The sequence below is a fragment of the Danio aesculapii genome, chromosome 22 (assembly GCF_903798145.1).
Source record: "Danio aesculapii chromosome 22, fDanAes4.1, whole genome shotgun sequence".
Lineage (NCBI taxonomy): Eukaryota > Metazoa > Chordata > Actinopteri > Cypriniformes > Danionidae > Danio > Danio aesculapii.
The window spans coordinates 31,884,358-31,894,014 of record NC_079456.1 but is presented as its reverse complement, the minus strand read 5'-3'; the positions used below and the strand labels follow the sequence as shown (position 1 = coordinate 31,894,014).

General features: G+C 37.2%; 1 protein-coding gene across 2 annotated transcripts; it reads right to left on the bottom strand.

Annotated features, from left to right (window-relative positions):
- Positions 1 to 233: 233 nt before the first annotated feature.
- On the bottom strand, positions 234 to 9,046 carry cbx6a (chromobox homolog 6a). Of its 2 annotated transcripts, XM_056447852.1 has the most exons (6): positions 8,935 to 9,046; positions 8,287 to 8,330; positions 6,038 to 6,103; positions 5,655 to 5,721; positions 4,564 to 5,526; positions 234 to 4,070 (listed from the first exon to the last, which is right to left on the bottom strand). In XM_056447852.1, exons 1-6 carry the CDS (start codon positions 9,001 to 9,003, stop codon positions 4,068 to 4,070), a joined length of 1,212 nt encoding a protein of 403 aa, XP_056303827.1. In that variant the 5' UTR covers positions 9,004 to 9,046; the 3' UTR covers positions 234 to 4,067. The 2 variants fall into 2 exon arrangements, with proteins under 2 accessions (XP_056303827.1, XP_056303826.1); XM_056447851.1 differs by lacking the exon at positions 234 to 4,070 and having other exon boundaries at positions 4,077 to 5,526.
- Positions 9,047 to 9,657: the final 611 nt, after the last annotated feature.

Sequence of the window (9,657 nt, the reverse complement as noted above, 5' to 3'; positions counted from 1 at the left end):
TATTCAGAAACTGTATAGCATCTCATTTTTGTTGAACATAAAATAAGATATTTTGAAAAATGCTTAACCCATTGGCTTCCATTTTATTATTATATTTTTTTGACAATGGAAGTCGATGGGTCCCAGCAACCAGAATCCTTCACAATAACTTCTTTTGTTTAGATTTAACAGTTCAGATTTAAAATCATGTGAGGATACTATTCCCTCACCTTCTCAACAAATGCAAGCAACAGTGTCTTTAAAGTGATTTTATTAAAAGCCTCTTTCAAGAAACACACAAAGCAACAACAGAAAGACATTGAAATGACCTGTACAATTAGTGTTCTTAAATCATGCATCCGTTACATTACAATAACACAAGAGCATCATCATCACCATCAGCTTCATCAATGGCATTAATCTCACACATTACCGAAAAGATGACTCCTATAAAAATCACTTAATTTCATACTTTGGGTTCTACATTCTCTCAAACCCCAAGCAGACTAGTAAAATTGAACAACAATGGCTATAAAATAAAGGCAGCACGTATCATTCACATCTACAGCACGGGAAAATCATTAATTATAATAATAATAATAAATGTTTTTCATAAACAAACAAAAACACATCAGACACTGATATATCTGTAGATGTAACCTCCAGTAGGCCTTCATCCTTACCTTTTTAAACATAATCTCTTCTTGTCTGTGCCGCCATGGTTCCATCTTAAAATACAAGCCCTATTGCATGAAATGTAGGCCACAAAGTATCATAGTGCTAAGCTACCTCTTTAAGAGCAACCATCTTGCATTGTTTCACACCATAGCGCTATCTATTTTCTACCATTATGGATATTAAGGTAAACAAAGACTTGACTGTTTGTATGTGGAACGATTTTAGGCAAAGGTAACAACAACATCATGGGGTCTAACAGAGCAGCTGAAGGCAACACATGCTTCGGTATTAGATATTTTTGTACAGATGCACCACATGTGGCGCCCTACATGGGGCAGCACCAGGGATATGTTCAGAGCATGAATTATTTCAGACCTGGGATAAACGTTTGAAGACCTTTTTGAATGTGTAGACATAACTTCAGCAATGAAAATAAGGCCGTGAGTCCACCAAAGCGTTTTTAGGGTTGCCATATTTTTTCAATTGTTTTTGGTAGCAGTATACTTAGCCTGATCTCATGAGGAAACATAACTATTTTATGTTTTGTCAGTTTAGTGGCTAATACGAATTAGCCAAAATCAAAAAGTTACAAATTGCCGTGAGATTGTGCTGGTATACTACATTCTTTTCAAACACCAAGCAATGTGATGAGGTGAAAGCTAGCTATTTGTTTTTTTCTGGTCATAAACTTTGGGGGAAGTGCACTGCTAATAAATTTCACTTTTTAGCTAGCCGCCCAATTCCAGTGAAGGAGGGGCGGGGCAATTACTGCACCAATCAAAATGCTCCAACATTTTGATGAATGTTTAGAAGTTTGACTTTTAAAAAAGACTCATTCATTCATTCATTTTTCCTTCAGCTTAGTCCCTTATTTATTAGGGGTCACCACAGCGGAATGAACCGCCAACTATTTAGGCATATGTTTTACGCAGTGGATGCCCTTCCAGCCACAACCTAGTACTGGGAAACATACACTCTCACATTCACACACGCATTTATACACTACGGCCAATTTGGTTTATTCAATTCACTAATAGCACTTGTCTTTGGACTGTGGGGGAAACTGGAGCACCCGGAGAAAACCCACATGAAACAGGGAGAACATGCAAACTCCACACAGAAATTCCAACTGGCCCAGCTGGGACTTAAACCAGCAACCTTCTTGCTGACAGTGCTAACCATTGAGCCACCCTTTTAAAAAGGTTACGATACTTCTTTCAAATAAAACAAATATTTAAAGTCCATTTTCGTAAATATGTTGATAAAAAATGCCATATTGTCAAATCATTCCTCCTTGTCAAGGTTCATTCCTCCCTAAAGGCACAGCGATAGTGTAAAAGTGCTCCATTAAAGGACGGCTGTACGACTACAAGTGGAACTTAATTGTGTTCTATAATTAAATCTTATAAAGAGATTTGCCTTTGTCCTCTGGTGGAGTCTGACATTTTATCATCACTCAATACAACCAAGTGAGCTGCCGAAAACTGAAGGTTAGCCTGTTTCTTCAGGCCTAATGTGGCAAGGTATAATATTGCTTGCTGGACTGCCCAAAAAAACCTTTGTGAAGAAAGTGAACCTTTTGTAATTAGGTGTAAAATAAGAAAGATACACCACGACACAACTTAAGGCAGACGTACATGGTGCGAATTCTGATGGTCTGAAGATTTTATAGGTCCACGCACATTTATAAAAATCATTTTAAGTTATATACGATGCGATTTCATAACCTAGCGAATTTGTCATGTACAATACCATGCTCACTGTTTATTAAGTTTGTCCTGGTGATTGGACAATTTCAGATAGATCGTCTGATTGGCTCGTTCAGCTGCACAGACCGCACAAATTCAAGCTGACAGTTCCCAAACTGTTTAGATATGTTTTTAGAAATGATTAGGAGTTTGTAAAACGCTCTGCTCGGTTAATAAGTTCCTCGCACATGGTACAAACTATGACCATACAAGCACCAATAAGTACCACATGACTTTTTTACCACATAACTTGCCGTAAACTACTTCGCTTTCAGTCAAGTTGAAAATGTTTCAAAAGTTCACCCCAATTTAGGTATAATCCTTATGTACTGACCTTTAAGTATTTCTAAACCTTTGTTGTTGAACATATAAAGATACAGGTTTATTGAACAAAAATGCTAAAGCTGCTATTTTTCATATTGATGAAAGGAAAGAAAGGAATTACTTACATTTTTTTCTATTTATGACAAAAAACTATTAGATAGCGATACAGCATACAAGCCATTTGTCCTTTTTGCAGTTTTACTGCTCCTATTCACTTGCATTATATGGAAAAGACCATTATAAAAGACTCTTAAAATGGCGTAAGGTGAGTAAATATTGACAATTTTGGAATAACTATTTCTTTAACCTTTGTAATTAAACTAGTTCAACAGAGTTTAGTAGCAACTGCTATAGATCCACGGGTGCCACTTTTGAAACTTGATAGACTAATATTATAGGTTCAATACCAATATCAGTACTGACACCTCCTAAGCATCTGCTAAAGTTTTATCCCAGGTCTGTTTTTTTTTTTTGTCAATTCTAGCACCGAGTTGGAACTGTAGACAACAGGACAAGCTCAAGAGCCAACGACATGCAGTCACCGGCAAAATACATACAATGAACATGGTCCCAAACTGTATTGTTTAAAATCAGTTGAGGGTTTCATCAACCAAGGCAATCTGTTATTTTTGGTAGATTTGAGACCCACTTACAATAAAAATCTCTTTGAAGTCTACCAATAAAGTTCTAAGAGAAATTATCTCTGGTTACCAGCCCCAAAAATACAATAACTGTTACAAGAAACACAAACTATTGTAGTCAGAAGGCAATAATGAGAAGGTACTTCTCAATTAAGAAAAATGGGAAGTTGAGTATGTGGAAGGTTTAACGTACAGTACTACATTTTAAATGCAGTCCTCAGCATTCAAACTTTAGTTTAGAGTCTCAGCAGACATCTAAATTAAAGAGGAGTTCAAGCAGAAGGAAATAACGATCTTCAGGATTTTGCAGCTTGGTGCATATAAATACAGTCATGCCTATGCCGGGATAATATAGTGAGTGCAATGATGACTGGTGTTCTTCATTAGCATGGGAGAAAATTGTTGAGAGGTTCGGATGCCTAAATGGGCGTATTGCCACATCAAGTGTTATCTAACAAATGCGTGAGTTGAAACACAATCTTCACCCACACTGGCTGAACTTCCAAAGCAGGAGTGAAGCATCTTGTGCTGCATGATCCCAATGCACCTCAAAAAATAAAAAAAATGTCTTGGTGCAATGTCACAAGGTCAAGAAAGCTGTCGAGATCAACATTTCTTGGGTTGATTCTGAACTTTAGGTCTGACGACATGGGAATGATGGTCTCTACAGGACTGGAGGTGACAAGACAAGGTGCAATTACTGGGGAAAAAAAAGAGGGGGAAGAAAATCATGAAGTACCACAAACCATCATAACATGCTGTTTAACAGGTACAGGTCAAGGAAAGCACCCTTGCCTCTAAATAATATCTTAATAGATTTCAATTCAATCAAAATACATTTTAATTTCATTAATAGCAACTATTTTAGAGTGCATTATTATCATTATGGCAAGATCTTAAAGGATTATATGGGCAGATATTTTTGGAGGAGACTTTTGGGGGAACCTTCAATAGGCAGTTGTGGTGGGAGAGAGTGGGTTGTCAGCTTAGCAAGGGGAGGAGGGATCAGAACCTGCTCCCGAATTGCAGAATTCCCTGATGGTGACTGTGAGAAGGTTTGTGGTGACATCAGTCACAACCACATTGGCAGAGCTGGGTGCCATTTCAGGATGCCAATCAGGGTCTCCCTCTTTTGGAACAGGAAGTGAGGCAAAAGTTTGGTCACTAACCTGGGAGACCAAAGCTCGACCCACCTGGGTTTGATGACGAAGTTCCCGTTTTCTGCCCCGAGGAGTGGCGAACTTCACAGATCCCAGGTCTTCATCTTCCTGAGATGATGATGGAGAGGATGAATAGGAGGGTGAAGAAGGAAGGAATGGTGTCGATCTGGACTTTGGGTGAGGCTGGGAGGTATCATGGGAGTGTGATGAATCTGCGGGTGCCAATTTAGAGGAAGATGTAGAACCTTCAGTTTGAGTCAGTTGTTTCTGAGTTGACGGGGAGCTGCCATTAGACCCACTGCAGTTGGATGGAGAAGGAGTAGGCTGGTAATGAAACCTCTGCGCAGAAGATTGGCTACCACACCTGCTTTCACCTCCAAGACTGGCTCCAATATTGGACCCTTCATTGGCCATAGATGACGCCCCTCCAGAGGGGTTAAGCCCAAAAGGTTGGCCATACATCGGAAAGCCTAACATCTTCATAGGGTTCTGGAACGGCCTGTAAGGCATGTCCCCATGCTTTTTCCCAATGATTCGATTTCGGGACGGGATTTTCGCCCTCCCTGCAAATGACTGTGGTGTCCTTCTACTGGTCATTCCACCATTTTCAGATTTGTCAATAACCTTTAGGTTCAAGATTATGCGCCCTCGCTTAACCTCCCTCGGTTTGACCCTGCGGTTAAGAATGCGGACAGTTTCAGAAAATGGAGAAATGGGGTGACGAGACGAGGATCCTGTGGAGTTGGCCAGAGGGTCAGATCGTGGCAAAGGTCGTCGAGACATCATGTGACAACGATGTATGTCTTTCTTCAATTTATGAGCAGCTGCCAGAGAGTGCACTCTAGGGGTTGGAGCGGTAGAGTGGGAAGAGGATGATGAAGGCTGAGGAGCAGCTGAACTTGCAGAGGAGAAAGCAGTGGGAGGCTTAGCGGTGGTGCAAGGTGGAGTGCGTCGAGTATATGAGCTCCGAGGTCGATCACCTGATTGAGCCCGTGCCTAGACAGGCAGAAAACAAAAGTGAGTAAAAGGGATTAACTTTGAAATAGGAAGTTCTGAGAAGATCAATCAAAACAACTTGTATTAAAACCTTAGAAAATGGATACATTTGAAAGAAAATCTCAAACCTTCAGTACAAAGTTTTTTGGTTTGGGTCCACGTTTCTTTGGGCCGTAAAGTTCCTGCTCCCGCTCTCTATGAATTGTATAAAAGCACCATTTAAGCCAGGGAAAATATGACATCACTTTAGTTTCAAGTCTAAACCATAACAATCCAAAGCAGCAAAACACAAGACGTATTGTTTAAAAAGCCATCAGTGTAACTGACAGCATAAAGCAGCAAAGTAAAAGAGAGAAGAAAAAATGTAAACAGTCCTTTCCTGGACGTTACATTGAAAATATATACAGTTGGAACATATATCCAGTTTACTGAAAAAATACTTTGATTCTTTACATTTGTATAACATTATGAAGATATAGGAGGTAAAAGTAAAGTCTAAATTGACACTCACTTTTGCTCAAAGGCTTTTATGAGTCGATCATCCAGGATATTCTCCTCTGGTTCCCATGTGCTGTGTCTAAATTGCGAAACATTGAATCTTTGAAAATCTAATAGCAGTATCACAATAAATATCTCAATACGAGTAGCCTACATGAAAACTACATGTTATAGTTTTCAAGTTAGCATATCATACAAGAACACTACTTGGTCTTTCATCAACAAAAAATATGCACTTTTGTCCTCACAGATAAGGCCTGTTTTAAAATGCATGCAAATATGTAACCGTTAAAGCCACACCAACACTTTTTATTCAGTAAATCTGATTTCACATGACATATGTGACCCTGAACAGAAAACCAAAAAATAAATATAAATATAAATTTTTCATTTATGCCAACAAAAGTAAATATCATGTTCCATAAAAAAAATTTATATGCATCGCTAAGAACATAATTTGGACAAGTTTAAAGATGACTAAGTATTTCGATTTTTTTGAACCCTCTGAATTTTAATAGTTGTATCTCAGCCAAATATTCATCAGTGAAAAGATTACGGAGCCAGATCAGTATCAAAAGAAATACATTTACAAAACAAAAATTCAGCACAATTCACATTCACAAAATCCAATTTGTTAATTTGTAAACACACAATTTGTTAATTCACAAGTGAAAATCATAAATATTTTTACCAAATGAATTGAATTTGCATATTTTTAAATCTTATTTTCATTCATTCATTTATTTTCAGCTTAGTCCCTTTATTAATCCGGGGTCGCCACAGTGGAATGAACCACCACTTATCCAGCATATTTTTTACGCAGCGGATGCCCTTCCAGCTGCAACCAATCACCCATACACACTCTTTCACACACATACACTACGGACAATTTAGCCAACCCAATTCACCTGTACCGCATGTCTTTGGACTTGTGTGGGAAACTGGAGCACCTGGAGGAAACGCATGTGAGCATGGGGAGAACATGCAAACTCCACACAGAAATGCCAATTGACCCAGCCGAGACTCGAACCAGCGACCTTCTTGCTGTGAGGCGAACGTGCTACCCACTGTATTTTTGAATCGTGTTTTGAATTTACGAATTGGATTTGTGTATTTTTGAATCATGTTTTGAATTTATAAATTGGATTTGCATACTTTTGAACCGTGTTTTGAATTTATGAATTTGATGTGTGTTTTTTAATCGTGTTTTGAATTTATGAATTGGATTTGTGTAATTTGAATCGTGTTTTGAATTTACGAATTGGATTTGCGTACTTTTGAATCATGTTTTGAATATACGAATTTGATGTGTATTTTTAAATCCTGTTTTGAATTTACAAATTGGATTTTGTAATAAAAGATAATTAATCCAGCTTTCAGAAAATTAAGTCAAACTATGACTGGTTTTGGTCACATATAAAGTTTAAAGCTGAACTTTGGTGTTTAAATCCATTTGTTGCAGTAAATGTGTGCCACACTTTATTCTCATGACCAGCTTACCAATGAAATTTTTCATTTCTGTAACATCAAAAAAAAAATCTTTATTTCTTTGCAGAGAAAAAGCTGTTACACACTAGGCAAGGGCCGGTATAAGTTTCTGACAGTATGATAACCTTGGAAAAATATCACAGTTTGACGGTATCACAATTTTATGATTACTGCTCAAAATATATTCTTTTTAAATGTTTGGATAAAAATAATAATAATAAAAAAAACTTTTCCCCTTTGAACACATATTTTATTTTGAGAAACATTTAAAATATTTTTAAAAGTAAACATGTCAGGCTAAATAATTGTAATGAATAGCAGATTTCTTTTTCATTTAAAATGGTATCTTGCTGGAAATACTGTTGTACTATATAACCAAAAAAAAAAAAAAGTAAAACAAAAATCTTACATATACCTTAGGAACGGTATAGCAGTAAATCTTAGCAGTTTTAAAACCTTGACTTTTCCAAACCGTAGTATACCTTGAAAATTATCATTCCATGCCTATTACACACAACTGGTAAAAATAAAACCATAAACATAGTATATAACTCACATTACAAATCAAACAAACAACACAATATACTACATCAAATATATATATATATATATATATATATTGCAGTTATATATATATATATATATATATATATATATATTGCAGTTATATATATATATATATATATATATATATATATATATATATATATATATATATATATATATATATATATATATATATATATATATATATACACACACACACACACTTACTTGAGCGCCCAACCCTTCCATTTTACCAGGTACTCGATTCGACCCTGCAGAAAGAAAGACGGTGAAAATATTCTTTATTTAAACAACCATTAAAGGAATGTGTACACAAGTCTACCATCACGTCCATTTAATATAGGTAATTTTGCTGATTGGTTAGTTAGGTCATTTAAATATAAACGAACACACACAGCACAACTAGCCCATTAAACCACGTGCCATGACACTCTGCAGTATGTAAACCTCACAAATCCTCCTGCATTGTTGAGATCTTTGGTCAGCCAGCATGCATTGATTTTGTCATGGACTCCAGCCAGACACTTTGTCCCTTTTTAGTCTAACGCTACTCCTCCTCCTCCTGCCGCTGCTCTTTTAGCGGGGCTGTTGTCAGCTCCCAACACAACTCAACCCGATTTTACTACGCAAATCTCAAGCAACATACACAAACGTCTCACATTTGAGGTGTTTTTCCAATCTGACAATATAAACAAATGCGTTGGCTCGCTAAATCGGGAAACATCTGCAAGTAGGCCTCCCCCCTCTTGTCATTGCTCCGCGTCGCTAGACAAACGAAAGACGACACTCTTTCTGTACTTCACGTCGTAAAAAAACTAACCCCCGCCTCTTTAGATATTATTCTTAGTTACTCACTTTCCTAACGCGGCTTTTTAGGATGGCCTCCGCGGCGAAAACCCGGTCTCCTGCCACCGACAGCTCCATCTTTTCGGTGCAGACGGTTCTGTCTCGCGGCTCTACACTTTACAAATCTGTGACAGAAACAAACCCCCGCGTAATCACGTGTTCCGGGGTCAACCAGCCCCGGTAGTCCTGGAAACCGAGAGAAGGGGTAATAAAAAAACAAAACACGTCCTTCATATACCATGTATTAATAAATACCTTGTTTGAAGGTTTTTCTAGTTGATTTTCATTTATGAAGTAATAGTAAGAGATGTAAAGAGTTAAAGTTCATTTAATAGAAGTTGCTGTTTATGATGTGTATAACCATGTGCGAATTATACATTGACCATGGAGGGGTAAACTTTTTTCAGTAGTAGTTTGGTAATACGTCCTTCAGTGAATCAAAATTATGGATGTATTTAAATTACATCTAATTTATTAATAAAATGTATACGTTTTTAGTGTTTTGAGGGATATTTAGTGACTATATAATACAAATTGGGTGTCTAGTCTTTATTTTTTTAGGCTACATGCAGATATAAACAACTATTTTTACAAGAAACGTGTTTTGTGAATAATTAAGATGTCTATCGTGGTCTAGAACCGCCAGTTTCAGACTGTTGAATGCTATTTTATCCTAGAATTGGTCGGCGCATTATTCACAATGGTATAAACCGTTATTTGGGGAATCAAATG